Source organism: Vulpes lagopus, chromosome 2, assembly GCF_018345385.1.
Source record: "Vulpes lagopus strain Blue_001 chromosome 2, ASM1834538v1, whole genome shotgun sequence".
In the NCBI taxonomy this organism is placed as follows: domain Eukaryota; kingdom Metazoa; phylum Chordata; class Mammalia; order Carnivora; family Canidae; genus Vulpes; species Vulpes lagopus.
Window position 1 is genome coordinate 169827094 of NC_054825.1, and position 14155 is coordinate 169841248.

Here is a 14155-nt window from a genome sequence, read left to right on the forward strand (position 1 = left end):
CCAACCGGTAATAACTGGTCTGAGGAGCCTAACTCCCGTCGCAGGGGTAGCCTGGAGAAAACAGCCTCCCTCCCTCCTCTTGGTGAAACGTGGGGGTGGGGCATTACTGACTGGTTCAGGCTTTCAGGGCACTAGCGCTGTTTTTTTCCTGCCCTCTTTCTCTTTCTGTCACATAGGCATTTAATGTGCCTTCTTTGTGTCCAGCCATGTGCTAGGTGGTGCTATGGACCAAGCGCTGGGCGACCCAGATACAGCCTTGGTGCCTGCAGGGCCCACAGTCCCCACGGTGGGCGCCCAGATCCAGGAATGGAAGGCATGGGCAGAGGGGTCAGGGCCAGCACGGGGGAAGCCCGGGACACGGGAGCAGCCCAGAATGGGGGGCCGAACCCACTCTGGAGCATCAAGGGAGGGCTTCTGGGAGGAGGAAACTTTTGAGAGGAGTTCTGGGGAGGGGGGGCGGCCTGGGAATTGAAGGATGTGGGAAGCAAGTTTAAAGATCCAGAGGCCCTTTATTGCCATTTTTGAGGACTTGCTATGGTACCTAAAACACTGGGGATAAGGCAGGGAAGAAAACAGACAAAAATCTCAGGGTTTACGGTGGTGGCGGGCCCTCGAAGTCATTTTGGAAAAATGGAAACTCAATCACTGGGGCCGCCTCGCAGGAGGCGAGGAGCGAGGAGGAGTGTGCATCAGGCCAGACCGTGAAGGGCTTTGTGGAAAAAGGGAGGAGCTGGGACTTTGTCCCCAGGGCAGTGGCGAGCAAGGAACGAGTTCCCAGCCGTGGAGGTGCCATCCCTCCTGAGCGAGGAAGGATGGGGCGCCGGGGGTGGGAGGGGAGGCGGCAGGAGAGACGACCGCAGGACGTGCGGCGAAGTCCTGAGGCTGAAGAAAGAGGCCGCGGGGCAAACTGTTGGGGGGGCAGGAAGACGGGAACCCGGCTGCGATCGCCCAGGCAACGTAGGCCGCGCCGAGCTATTGGCTGGTGTTGAGCTGCGTCATCCTCCGCCCCGCAGCGTCCGCCCTCGGAGCCCCGGGGGCGCGGCCTCCGCCAGCGGGGAGGGGAGGGGCGTGCCAAGCAGCCTCGCCCTCGGACGGGGGTCCTCAGCTGCTCTAAAGGGATCGCAGGGAGAAGGCTGACGGTTTTGGAGCGAGGACCGTGACTGCGGTGAAGGAAGCGGCTCTGACGTCCTCGCCGCCCTCCGCCCTAGAGACGAGGCCCCGCCCCCCCGGGCCCGTCGGAATCCTTTAAAAGGTCCCGGGTGGAAGGAAACGGGAGGGCGGGGCGGGCGTCTCCTGGCGACCGGCCGGTGGCTCCGCCCAGCCAATCCTCGCCCCGCGGCGGGCAGGACTCCAGCCAATCGCGGCTCGCGGTTCGGGTCCGGGGCGGGGCTGGGTGGGCCGGAGGCCAGACCGAGAGGCCCTGGGGAGGTGAGCGAGGCTGCTACTCAGCACTGGTGGTGCTGCGGTCGGTCCGGGACTCGGTCATTGCGAACCTGGTGGCTAAGGTGAGAGAGAGAGAGAGAAGGGCCACCCGGCTTGAGATTCGCCTTGGGTTAGGGGAGGTGGAGACGCGCCCCCGAGAGTTGTGAGGGCGGGGTCTAGGCGTGGGTCGGGGGGGTGCAGATGAGGGTGACTGAGAGGGTAGGTGGGGTTTGGGGGCTGGAGACTGAATTCGAGATCCTGGCCTGAAGGCGAAGTTGTTGGGGGCAGTATCTTCAAGTGGAGGGACTTTGAAGCTGGGACCCAGGGTGTTTGGAGAAGCGAGAGAGCCAAGGAAGGAACTTCTGGGGCAGGAAATCTGAAGATTAGGACAATTCGGGTCCCCCGGGCGGGTTGAATTCGGGGCTCGAGTGCTCTGGAAAAAGGGTGAGGGGTTGGGGCTGGGATCCCGGACCTTTGGAAAAGCGAGAGAACTACTTGCAAGGGATCTGGGTGAGGGAGGCGCAGTGGCGGAGAGGAGGTGCTGAGAGTCCCGCGTCCAGGTCTTAGAGTCAGAGGGAGAGTTTGGAGGTGAAGTCGAAAGGCGTTTGAAAGACGGGAGAATAGGGGAAAGTGGACGGGTGAAGGTATCAAAATTAGTCCCCCGAACGGAGTAGGTCGGAGAGCACTTGTAGTTCTTGAGCGACGTGTTGGGGCCTTGGGTCTCTGGACCCGAGAGCAGTTTGGGGGAAGAATCTGGGGCCTTCTTGGGGTTCGAAGGACCGGGAGAAAGCAGTCTTAGGGCCGAAGACTGGAGTGGGGGAGGGGCGCTCCGGGCGTGGAGCTTAGACCCGCCGCCCTGGAGGCAGCGGAGGGCGGGGCTCGGCAAGCGCCGGGCAGCTGGACGTCCGGGTTCCCTTCCCCCACCTGCCCCGGGCCCTTGTGCGCATGCCCTGAGGGAGGGCGGGGGAGAGTCCGCCCTGTGGCGTGCGGAGCCCTCTGGGGATTGTAGTGCACGCTCCGTGTCACCGCACGTGCCGGGCGGCTCTGGGCCCACATTTCCCAGAAGCCCCTGGGCTAAATGGTTGCGGGCCGGGATGCTGAATGGAGATCCGTGGAGGGGGGCGGAGCCTGGCGTGAGTCGAGTTTTAGCAAGTTTTCCTATGGGGCGCGCTTTGGGGGAAGCGGAAGGAGCGGTAGAGAGGAGTGAGGCTCCTTCGCAGCTCTTGGGAGGGCTTCCAGTCGGTTAGGAACCGGACAAGGGAAGAAATAGCCTCCCTGTAGCGCCCGAGTGGCTCAGTCCGTTAAGTGACTTCGGCTCAGGTCAGGATCTCGGCCCTGGGATGGAGCCCTGGTTCCAGCTCCGCGGTCTACGGGGAGTCTGCTTCTCCCAACCCCTCTCTCCCCATCCCCCACGCTCGCTCTCTCAAATAAATAAAATCTTTTTTTACAGAGAAGAAATATCCTCCCTGTGAAAAGAGTCTGGACAAATACGTGTCCTACAGGGCTCCAGGTGACTGGAGTATAATAGGCAGTTAATCGATAAAAATATTGAATGAAAAAAAAAATTGAATGAATATGTTGGTTAAGGTTAACTGTAGATGGGCCCCGTGCATATTACACGTGGGATCTCCTTGAGAATACGGGGAGAATTTTTACAATCCTCATTTTACCGAAGGAAACAGACCCAGAGAGGTGATGTCTGTAACTTACAAAGATCAAGCAGCGGAGCAGTGTCAAGGGCAGAATTCAAACCCAGGTTTCCCTGCCTCCAGTCCAGGTCCACGTACTCCACACCTGTCCTGTGTGACACTTTGGAAGAGAGGAGTATTGTAGAAAGAACAGCTTTGTGACTTGAATCGGGATCCTTGTCTTGGAGATGAGGTAATTGAGTACCAAGGAGGCAAATTCACTGTTCACCACCACACAGGCAACCCAGCTATGTTTCAGTCCAGATCTTGTTCTCTTCATCATTTTCTTCTAGTCCTTTTAATCTCCTCTGCAGCCCTACAGGATTCACATTATGCCCATTTTATAGATTTGGGATTTGTACTAGCCCCGCTGCGTCTGACTTGCCCCCACTTATCTCTACAGGGCATCATGGTAGGAGGCTTGAAGAGGAAACACTCAGATTTAGAGGAGGAAGAGGAGGATGAGAAATGGGACTGGGGTCCAGCAGGCCTGAGGAGCTACCAGCAAGCCCTGCTTCGAATCTCCTTAGACAAAGTCCAGAGAAGCCTGGGCCCCCGAGCACCCAGCCTACGCAGGCATGTCCTCATCCACAATACCCTCCAGCAGCTCCAGGCCGCGCTCTGCCTGGCTCCAGCACCTGCCTTGCCCCCTGAGCCCCTCTTCTTGGGCGAAGAGGACTTCTCCCTGTCAGCCACCATCGGCTCTATTCTCAGGGAACTGGAGACGTCCATGGACGAGACAGAGCCCCCTCAGAATCCAGTGGCTCCCCCAGGCCCCCAGAATGAAGTGCTGCCCCAGCCTGATCCAGTCTTCTTAGAAGCCCTGAGCTCCCGGTACCTGGGGGACTCTGGTCTGGATGACTTCTTTCTGGACATTGACACATCTGCAGTGGAGAAGGAGCCTGCACCGGCCCCACCAGAGCCTCCTCACAACCTCTTCTGTGCCCCAGGGTCCTGGGAGTGGAATGAACTAGATCACATTATGGAAATCATTCTGGGGTCCTGAAACTTTGGGGGGCTCTTTTCCTCATCCTAGCCTCAGTGGGCTGGATTCCTGGATGCAACTCCGTGTGCGTGTGTGTGTGTGTGTGTGTTTTGGTGGGGGCTCTACACCGTGACTCTGGCCTCCTTTCATCCCATTTCAGGGTTCCACAAACCATCTTGCATGTGTGTGTGTCTGGTTACCACAGCCTTCTGTGAAGGTGGGTTTTCCTGAAGTAATTTATCTGTTCCAAATGCCTTAACGCGACTCTGTTTCAGGGAGTCTGATTTCCCACTTCCCACATCTCTTCTGCCCTTCCTTCCAGTTCCTACTCCCCTTGTGACCACTGGGGCCTCAGGGAAGATAAAGCTGGGCCTGACAGATGATGACTGGGATATGCTGCCTGGTTGCTATGGGAACTCAGATTTTGCCTCTTGCACCTCAAGGGAGCAGGAGGGGCTGGCCTCCTCCCCCCAAAGGTCAAGCCCCCACCTCTTTGGCAAGATCCCAGTCCCAGCAGTCTCCTGATTCATAACCAGGCCGGACCACGTGCAATAGGGTGGAAACCAAACCGCTCCATGCCGCGTTATTTAAAAGAAAGGCGGGTTTTGTGGTGGGTTTTGTTTTTGTTTTTTGGTTGTTTGTAATTACTTTTTTTTTTTAATAAAAGTATTTTGGGAGGGGTGGTGTTGCCTAAAAGTTTCTAAACTTTCATTGGGTCAGTGGGAGGGACCTGGTAAGCTCCCTGGACACCTGTACCCTTTACCTGCCGAAGTGAGGGCAGGCATATTATTAAACATAATATTTGCTGAGTCCTTTTAAGAGTACTATTCTATCCACTTTGTTTTAATTAAGTCACTTAATCTTCGTGATAATATTTCTGTTACCTGGTTTTACATGGGAGGAACCTCAAGCTCAGAGGGGCCAAATCGTTGCTCTGGGTCACACTGCAAGAAAAACAAGGACCAGGGAGTTAGGACTCTTAAGTTGTCCTCCAGAGACTGGTTCTTCACTATTTGTTTTTTCTTCTTGGCAAACTTAGAGTCCCTAGCCACGTGGATGCACACAGGAGGGAGAAACAGTCCCATGCATTAACCAAAAGGATAGGTCACTTTTAGCACTTAAAAAGTCATTCCTTTCATTGTATGTAATGTATTGCTAGAGCCCTGAGTGGAAAGAAAAGGCTCAGGGCATCCCTGGTGGCCCAGTGGTTTAGCACCGCCTTCAGCCCAGGGCGTGATCCTGGAGACCCTGCATGGAGCCTGCTTCTCCCTCTGCCTGTATCTCTGCTCTTCTCTGTGTCTCTCTTGAATAAATAAAATCTTTTAAAAATTTTTAAAAAGGCTCAGAGATAGCCAGCATTATGAGAGCTTTCTAAGGGCCCCTGGGTGGCTCAATTAAGCGTCTGCCTTTGGCTCAGGTCAGAATCTCAGAGTCCTGGGATGGAGCTCCATGTTGAGCACCCTGCTGAGCAGGGAGCCTGCCTCTTCCTCTGCCACTCCCCTGGCTTATGCTTGCTGTCTCTCAAGAAAAAAAAAAATTAAAACAAACTATTTTTTAAAAAAGTAAATTTTTCTAGAAAAATGTTGACCAGACAGAAGTTACAGTGCTAAGGATTTACTTGGGAGGTACAAGCCCAGGCTGGTGAGTGGAGAAAAGAGGGAGGCCCAGGGAGATGCAATGTGATACATCCCTGCACTGGCTAAGTCTCTGCAGAGACCTTTGAAGCCTTAGCAGGTGAGTTTACACAGCATTAGGGACTTTTTCTGGAAGGTCTGCAAAGAGGAACCATGCCAGGGTGGAGTCCACAGGCCAGGAAAGGGGGATTTTTGCCTGTGCTTTCAGGTCCAAAGCCAAGATTCTTGCCCTGAGAGGGGCTTTGCGTCAAAGTCTAAAAGCCCTGGGGTAGCTGACAGATGGGTGCCAAGCAGAAGAGACGGTCATGAGAACCTCAAGGTGCATATGTTTCAATATGGATGCTCGTTGGATTATGTCTTATCCCTACTTAAAAGTCTCTGACTTCAAAACCCCAACTTCACCAGGGCCTGTAAGACATAACCTTGCTCCTAACTTTGCAATTTAATCTCCCACTCTGCCTCACCTCCAGTCACATTGGTCTCATTTGACCCCAAGTTCATCTGCCCCAGGGCCTTTGCACTTGTTAGTGGCCCAGAGGACATTTCCCCTATAGCTTCACCAAATCAAATGCCCCCTTCTCAGAGTGGCCTTCCCTACTCTGAGTATCTCAACATGTCCAGGTGCACCCCCCACACACACACCACACTCTGATTTTCTTAGTAGCAGTTATCCTATCTCAAGTTATTTATTACCTATTTATGACTAGCCTCCTGGTCTATTAGCAACTCTGAGAGGGAGGAGTTTTGCTGGTCTTAGCCTAGCTGTATGCCCAGTGCCTAGAACTATGCTCAGTATGGGTGTGCACTCAAAAACAATTATTTTTGCTATTGTTGAAAAAATGAACTCCTGACTTCACAACCCTCAACTCTCTCCCTCTTACCTCTCTGAATTCATCCTCACACCAACCCCCACCCCGCCACTCCTGTGCTCCAGCTTATACCATTCTCTACAGTTCTTCAGACACACCAGCATGTCCCAACCTCAAGCCTGCAGTAATACCTGCCTCACTGAGCAATTGCATAAGCCACGAAAAGGAGGACCTGATGTACCCCAAGGATTCCAATTGTCACTCGAATGTATTAAGTTCCTACTATGGGCCTAGTCCTCTTCCAGGTGTGGGAATAAAACACACAGCTCTTGTTCTCATACAGCATCGTAGTGGGGGAAGGCTGAAATAGACACAAAAATAAGTAAAATATGCAATCTGATAAATGCTATACCGAAAAAGAAAGCAGAAAAGTGATGGATGGGGGTGTTGCTACTTAAATGAGATGGCCAAAGAAGGCCTCACTGACAAGGTGACATTTGAGTAAAGACCTGAAGGAGGTGAGAAATGAGTCAACGTCAGTCTGTAGAGGAATAATCCTGGCAGAGGTAACAGTGAGTGCAAAGGCCCTGAGGTCGGAGCACAAGTGGAGTGTTTGCTGGACCCTGAAGAGGTCAGTGTGGCTGGAGCAGAGTGTACAGGAAGGGGGCATCCTAGGAGACGAGGTGAATGAGATGTAGTAGGGTCTTATGGGTGTCCCACAGGAAGGACTGAGCCTTACCGAATGAGATGAATCCATGGAAGGCTGCTGAGAAGAGGAGGGATGAGACCTCACTCACCTTTTAATAGGCCCTCTTTGCCCCACAGATAACCGAGTGAAAAGGCATCCTGTAGCTTGCTAGTAGCACAGTGGGGGGCAGCTTAAGGAGCACCCCCACTTTCCAGATAAACTGAGGCTCGGAGAGGCCCAGCTCTTGCCGGGTTGAAGAACTGAGAGAAGCGGAGAGGCCTGGCCCGCACAGTGACCGGGTCTGTCGGAGGGCAGAGTCCACCCTCCCCAAACCGCCCGCCTCCCGCCCGCGGCGAGGGAGGGGGCGGGGGCGGCTGGAGGGATGGGGCGCGGCCGCCTCGGGGGCGTGGCCGCGGCAGGCCCCGCCCACCTGCCCCTCCCCCCGGAGCTGGCGGCGCGGCCGAACGCCCCGCGGGCGGCGGCGGCGGCGGCGGCGGGAGCCGGCCCGGCGCCTGCTGGCTCCCCAGAGGCCGGGTGCGGCGGCCGGCCGGGGGCGGGCGCGCCCCTCCCCCTTCCCCGCGGGCGGAGGCTCCTCCCCGGGCCTGCCGGGCACGCCGGCTGGCTTCTGGTTTCATTTCCCAAGGCCTGACCTCTCTCCCTTTCCCTTCCCCCAGCCCTTTGAATTCCTGGCTCCTTCTGCGCTTTCTGGTCTCAGCTCCGGGGTCACCTCCTCAGGGACGCTCCCCTGGACCACCCTGGCACAGGCCTCCCTAGTCTCCGTCCCTATATTGTTTTCTTCAAGGCACTGAACGGAGACCGAAATTCTCTTCTTCCTCATTCATCTCGCAGGGTCTCGTCCCGCTCGGAATAAAAACCTAACGTTCCGCCGAGGGCTCTAAACGGCCTGAAAGCTTCTCCGACCCCGCCAGGCAGCCTGCAGTCCGGGGACACTGGCCCCGCTCCCGGCCCGCTCGGGCTTCGCGGCCTTTGCTTTGGCCCTGCCCTCTGGCTGGAAGATTCTTCTTCCAGAGCTTTACTACCTCTCTCATTTCACCGGGTCTACTCAATGTCACCTCCTCAGGGAACTTTCTACCAGCACCAGCACCAGCACCCTGTCTACAGACACCGCACACCACACACACTTTCCTCTGCTGCTCTGCTTTATTCCTTTCCTTTTCACTGGTCACCTTCTAAGATACTAAATTATTTCCTTATTATAAAGTGCATGGTCCACCTCCTCACACCAGGGATTTTTGTCTATAATATTGCTGCCCTATCATCAATACCTGCCAGAGTGCCTGGCACACAGAAGGTGTTCCATCCGTGAGTGTTTATGTTTTCACACTTCTTTCCTCTGCTTACCCCTCTCCTGATCCATGAACAGAGAGACCGTGTGAGGCTTATCCAGTACTGTACCCCTAGTGTCTACGATGGTGCCTAGAATACAGTAGATGCTCAATAAATACATGTTAATCAAGCTCTTGAGACTCCTGTGAGCTCTCCAGCATGTGATCCGGAGCAAGCCACTTGGAGACTCAGAGCCACCTTTTTTCCCCCAGCTCATGAAGATAGGTTAGGGAGAAAATTCTGTGAATTTGCCTGGCAGGGGCCTGGTTCTAATTAGCATTTTACTCTGTTTTTATTATGAAAAATTTTAAGCATATATTAAACATGGGGGGGGGCATGTAGCTACCCCCCCCCCCCACTTCCCAAATCAGGATTTAGTAAGAGTTCCTATGCTTATTTGGTTGTAATAAAGAAATCATATAGTAACTTTCATTCTGGAAAATTCTCCACCACCAACCCCACCAGTCCCTTTCTCTGTTTTCTCAAAATTGAATTTTTGGTGGAACAGCCTAGTTGTGCTTGCAGATGTCCCACATTCTGTATTTGTGTTCCTGTAAAATTTGTTCCTCTCTGTTTCCTGTAAGCTGAAGATTAGGTCTAGAGGCTCCATGAGATTCAGTTTGTGAAAGTTAACAGGGAGACTCCATAGGGAATGTCACGTACTTCCTAATGCATCATGTCAGGTGGCACCCAGTGTCAGGGTGTCCCATTATTGTGGATGTAGAGTTTTATTACATGGTTAAGGTGGTGAGCATCACATCTCCACATCATAAAAGAATATTTCCCCCTTTGCAGTTTGTAAGTAATCCTAGTAGAGGTATGTGTGGGAGCCTGCCAAGATCCGGTTAACCTTTCACCCTAAGGTTTGAACATCCATTGATAATTGCTACCTGAATCAACTAGTTTAGTTAGCATTTTCTAGAGCTTACTTTGGCCAGGAACTCTATTCACAACAGTTCTTCCCACAATTCCAGAAGAGTTAGCAAATGAGCTACTTGGAGAAGCTAAGTCCCCTTGTCAGTTTACCAGACAAGCGTTAACTTCCTGTCTACCCATACCCGACCCCAGGTGTCCTGCCTTGAACTAAGCACCTGTGCTATAACCACAACAGCTATTACTACCAACAAAAGGACATGTTGTGCACCATTCTGAGCACTTTGTGGGATTATTTTTTTCTTTTATCTTTTTATTTATTTGAGAGAGAGCATGAGCAAGGGGGAGGGGTAGAGGGAGATGGAGAAGCAGACTCCCTGCTGAGTAGGGAGCCAGATGTGGGACTTGATCCCAGAACCCTAGGATCATGACCTGAGCCACCCACATGCCCCTCTTTTTTTCTTTTAGATCTTATTTTTATGAAATGTCTACACCTGGGACTCCTGGGTGGGTCAGCGGTTGAGCATCTATCTGCCTTTGCCTCAGGTCATGATCCTGGGATCTAGAATTGAATCTTGTTTGGGCTCCCACCAGGGAGCCTGCCTCTCCCCTCTGCCTGTGTCTGTGCCTCTCTCTGTGTGTCTCTCATGAGTAAATAAATAAAATCTTAAAAAGAAAAAAGAAAAAAAAGAATCTCTGCCCCCAGCGCGGGGCCTTGAACTCATAACTTAGAGGTCACATGCTCCTCGACTGAGCCTGCCTCGGGCCCCTGTGTGATTATTCTTTTTAATCCTCAAAATACTCTCATTTTAAAAAGGTGAGGAAACTGAGACCTTTGGGATTAAAATACTTGCCCAAGGTCACACAGCTACTTAGGGAATGGAGCCCAGGATGTGACTCCAGTGGCTCTATTCCTATCCCCACCGGCTCCTCCTCCCCCTCCTGTAACCACCATTGAGTCCAACTGCTCAGCATTTGCTCAGTGCGCTATGGTGCTCTTAAAGACACAACCTTATTTTAATTTTAATTTTAATTTTCCCGACTCTCAAGAGGTAGGCAAGAAGCTGTCCATTTAACAGAGTTTGTGTGTGGCTCAGAGAGGTCCAAGGATTTTTTTTTTCCCTAGATCGCACGTTGAGTAAGTGGTCAGAATTTGAACCCATGCTTATCTGGCTTAGAGTGCAGACCTCTGTTAGGACTGGGTCTGTAAGTTGCTCAATTGCTGGGTTTGGCAAACGTACGGGCAGGTGTGAGGGGCTCACACCTTGAGAAGGAAGAAACCCCTCCCAGCCACTGCCCCGCAGTGAACACAGCCACCCCACCTGGCCTCGGCTCCTTACACAGTCGCCAGGCATGCGCCCTGAAGCCACCCTCCCCTCCCTTCGAACCTTCCTTCTCCAGGCCCCGCCCATCACCGCCCAAGGCCAATCGCGGGCCGAGGGCGGGGCCACCGCGGGAGTGGGCGGTAGTTAAGGGGAGTCAGGAGCCTGGAGTCGTGCGCCTGGAGTCAGAACTGCGTCTACCGACCCGGGCGCCGGCTGCCGAAGGAGAGCGAGCGAGCGATGCTGCCGTCGCCGCTCCCTGATTGGCTGCGCGTGGATCCCTCTTCGTTCTGATTGGCAGCGGGTGAGCTAGGTATGTAAATGAAGTGAAGGGGGCCGAGGCGAGAAGGGAAACCCGCGAGGGGGTCGTTTGGCAGGTTCGATCCCCGGGTCCGGCCGGTGCGCGCCGGGGCTGCCCGGGATTGAGATGCACGGGCCCCCGAGTGTCGCCCGGCCGGGCTGGGTGAATCACGCCGCAGCCCGGGAAGGGGGCGGAGGCGCCGGCTCTCTGGCTCCGGCTGCGTGACTCACCCGCCCCCGCCGCCGCCGCCGCTTCGGGAGGAGCCGCCTCCACTGCCTGCCGGAAGCCAGCACAGGCCGAGAGGGCAGAACAGCCCTCGGGGTTCCCGGCCCGCACGGCCCTGCGCTGCGGGCAGGAACGACAGCCAGGACGTGGGGCCGTGTCGAGGATCCCGGGGTCCGAGGGGCCGGAATCCCCGGGGAAAGCCGTTCTGGCGCCGCTAGGGGGCGCCGGGACGGGGGGGGGCGGAGTCCGGGAGGGGGGCGCCTGAATTCCTGCGGTTCTGGACTCCCGGGTCTTCGGGGGAAGGAGGCGAGGACCGTTTTGAGAAGTGTGAGGAGTCGCTTTTAAGGTCCTGTTGGGCAAGGGCCCAGGGATTGGAGCCTTCAAGCTTCCAGGCTCAAGAAAGTAAGTTGGGCCTGGCGTCCAGAACTCCAGGGGCCCCTATCCCGGGGAGAGTGTGGGTCCTCAAAGTTCTCTTGGTGACCCCCCGGTGCCGGTCAGGATTTCCCAGCGAGCCATGTCTACTCTGCCTCCCAAAGAAATCCGGAAGCAACCAACTTCTTTCCATGTCCACTGCCCTCCACCTTCCACTCCAGGCCCCCACCATCACCCGCCCCAGAGCGCGGTGGCCTCTGAATGGAGCTCAGGACCGCGCTCTTCCCCGTTTCCCTTCCTTTCACCCTCATCTAACTCGAAAGCAGCCGAGAGGGGGATCTTCTGGAAATCTAATCAGTTCACAACACCACCCTGTTCCCTGCTCAAAATCCTTCAATGACACTCAGAGTAAAATCCAAACTCCTTGCCTCTGCTTGCTCTCCAAACCCGGTCCCCTTCCGTGTCACTCTGCGCTGACCACACTGGTGTTTTATTTTGTTTTGTTTTGGTTTTTTTTTTCAGTTCATGCTCATCCAGCCTCCAGGTCTTTCTTTGCCCTTGTTGTTCTCTCTTCCCGGAGCGCTTTCCCCTGGTCCTTCTGTGGGTGGCTCCTCCTGCTTGAGGAAGGGTCAGCTAAAATGTCACCTCGGAGGAGCCTTCCCTGACCACTCCCCAGAACCTTTGAATATTTCCTAGCATGCCTCTACATTTCCTGTATTTATTTATTTATTTGTCTGATGGGTAGTAGACAGTGTCAGATGGAACTATGTAAAACAGCTGCTTTCATGAGTTAAAAAGAAGATTGAATTTTGGGCATTTCACATGGTTCACTGAGAAATACATAATAATAGCTATTAAGAGTATTTGTTAATAAGAATCGTTGCAATCGTTGCAACTAGGCACTGTTGTAAGTGCTTTTTTGTACGTTATCACATTTACTCTATAAAACAGCTCCATGAGGTAGATACTATGATCACTCATATCTTCAGGTTTCCCTAAGAAAGCACAGGTTCAAGAAATTAAATGGCCTGCTCAAGATCACACCAGACATAAGTTATCAGAGACAGGGTTTTTAACTTAACATTGACTTTCCATAACTGAATGACTCCTCCCTCCCTGCAGATGATGCTGAGCAAAGGTCTGAAGCGCAAGCGGGAGGAGGAGCGGGAGAAGGAAGCCCTGGCAGTGGACTCCTGGTGGCTGGATCCCAGCCTCCCAGCAGTGGCACAGGCCCCCCCGGCCGTGGCCTCCAGTTCCCTCTTGGACCTTTCTGTGCTCAAGCTCCACCACAGCCTGCGGCAGAGTGAGCCGGACCTGCGGCACCTGGTACTGGTAGTGAACACGCTGCGACGCATCCAGGCATCCATGGCACCTGAACCTACCCTGCCACCTGTGCCCAGCCCGCCTGCGGCCCCTTGTGTGGCTGACAATCTGCTGGCCAGCTCAGACGCTGCCCTCTCAGCCTCCATGGCCAGCCTTCTGGAGGACCTCAGCCATATCGAGGGCCTGAGCCAGGCCCCCCAGCCCTTGGTGGACGAGGGGCCACTGAGCGGCCGCCCCACTGGGGGATCCCCACCCAGCCTGGGTGCCTTGGACCTGCTGGGCCCAGCCACTGGCTGTCTGCTGGACGATGAGCTTGAGGGTCTGTTTGAGGACATCGACACCTCTATGTATGACAGTGAACTTTGGGCACCAGCCTCCGAGGGCCTCAAACCTGGCCCTGAAGATGGGCCTGGCAAGGAGGAAGCTCTGGAACTGGATGAGGCTGAGCTGGACTACCTCCTGGACGTGTTGGTGGGCACACAGGCACTGGAGCGGCCACCGGGTCCAGGGCGCTGACCCCCACAACTGGGATGGTGGTCTGGTGTCCAAACTGAGCCTGGTGGCTGGACCAACTCTCCTTGGAAAGACGCAGCTGGCTTCCTTAGAGCAGAGAGAGGGGCTTTGGAGAGACAGAATCCAGTCCTGAGCAACTTCACCTCTGTCCTCTTGTCTAGGACTAATGAGGGGAGTCTGGGATTGGCCCTTGGGATGGGATCACAGGGCCTGGTGGCTGGAATGTGATTTGGACCGGGCCCTGTGCTGGACTGAATCCCCAGGGGTTATAGCCTGGGATACTCTTTCCCTGATGTGGGAAGAGACCGCACCATTTTATGGAAATTAAAACCAGTCCTGGGAAATTTCAAGTCTGTGTGCTTTGTCTCTGGGCTAAGGCAAGGGTATCATGATGTCCTCCAACATTTAGTGAGCGTGGACTGTGTGTACCTGGCACAGTGCTTAGCACTGGACGTGTGTTAACTCTTCCCATCTGCTGAACAAGGTGGGCATTATTACTATCCTCACTTTACAGCCCTGAAGCTCTGAGAGGTCATCACGTGTGGAGGTGGGTTTCAAATGGTGAACTTTACTGCTTTATTGGTTTGATAAGCAGATCAATTAGCTCTGGTAACTGGCCCTCTAGAAAACTCTCCAGAACATACCCAGCCAGG

At 54.4% G+C, this 14155-nt stretch overlaps 2 protein-coding genes and 1 long non-coding RNA gene across 7 annotated transcripts; 2 read left to right on the forward strand and 1 right to left on the reverse strand.

Annotated features, from left to right (window-relative positions):
* The first annotated feature begins 1143 nt into the window (after positions 1-1143).
* Positions 1144-4904, forward strand: SERTAD3 (SERTA domain containing 3). 3 transcript variants are annotated; one of them, XM_041746424.1, is made up of 3 exons: positions 1265-1505; positions 3195-3303; positions 3514-4904. In XM_041746424.1, exon 3 carries the CDS (start codon positions 3520-3522, stop codon positions 4114-4116), a length of 597 nt encoding a protein of 198 aa, XP_041602358.1. In that variant the 5' UTR covers positions 1265-1505; positions 3195-3303; positions 3514-3519; the 3' UTR covers positions 4117-4904. The 3 variants fall into 3 exon arrangements, with proteins under 3 accessions (XP_041602359.1, XP_041602358.1, XP_041602357.1); XM_041746425.1 differs by lacking the exons at positions 1265-1505; positions 3195-3303 and adding an exon at positions 1144-1252; XM_041746423.1 differs by lacking the exon at positions 3195-3303 and having other exon boundaries at positions 1266-1505.
* LOC121485713 lies at positions 2928-7526 on the reverse strand. Of its 2 annotated transcripts, XR_005986353.1 has the most exons (5): positions 7336-7526; positions 6730-6899; positions 4980-5039; positions 3949-4064; positions 2928-3426 (listed from the first exon to the last, which is right to left on the reverse strand). It is a non-coding gene; the product is annotated as an uncharacterized LOC121485713 (long non-coding RNA). The 2 variants fall into 2 exon arrangements; XR_005986352.1 differs by lacking the exon at positions 6730-6899.
* Positions 7527-10934: 3408 nt separating this feature from the next.
* On the forward strand, positions 10935-13846 carry SERTAD1 (SERTA domain containing 1). 2 transcript variants are annotated; one of them, XM_041746420.1, is made up of 2 exons: positions 10935-11081; positions 12789-13846. In XM_041746420.1, the coding sequence occupies exon 2, from the start codon at positions 12789-12791 to the stop codon at positions 13503-13505; it is 717 nt and encodes a 238-aa protein (XP_041602354.1). In that variant the 5' UTR covers positions 10935-11081; the 3' UTR covers positions 13506-13846. The 2 variants fall into 2 exon arrangements, with proteins under 2 accessions (XP_041602354.1, XP_041602355.1); XM_041746421.1 differs by lacking the exon at positions 10935-11081 and adding an exon at positions 11097-11696.
* The last annotated feature ends 309 nt before the right edge of the window (positions 13847-14155 follow it).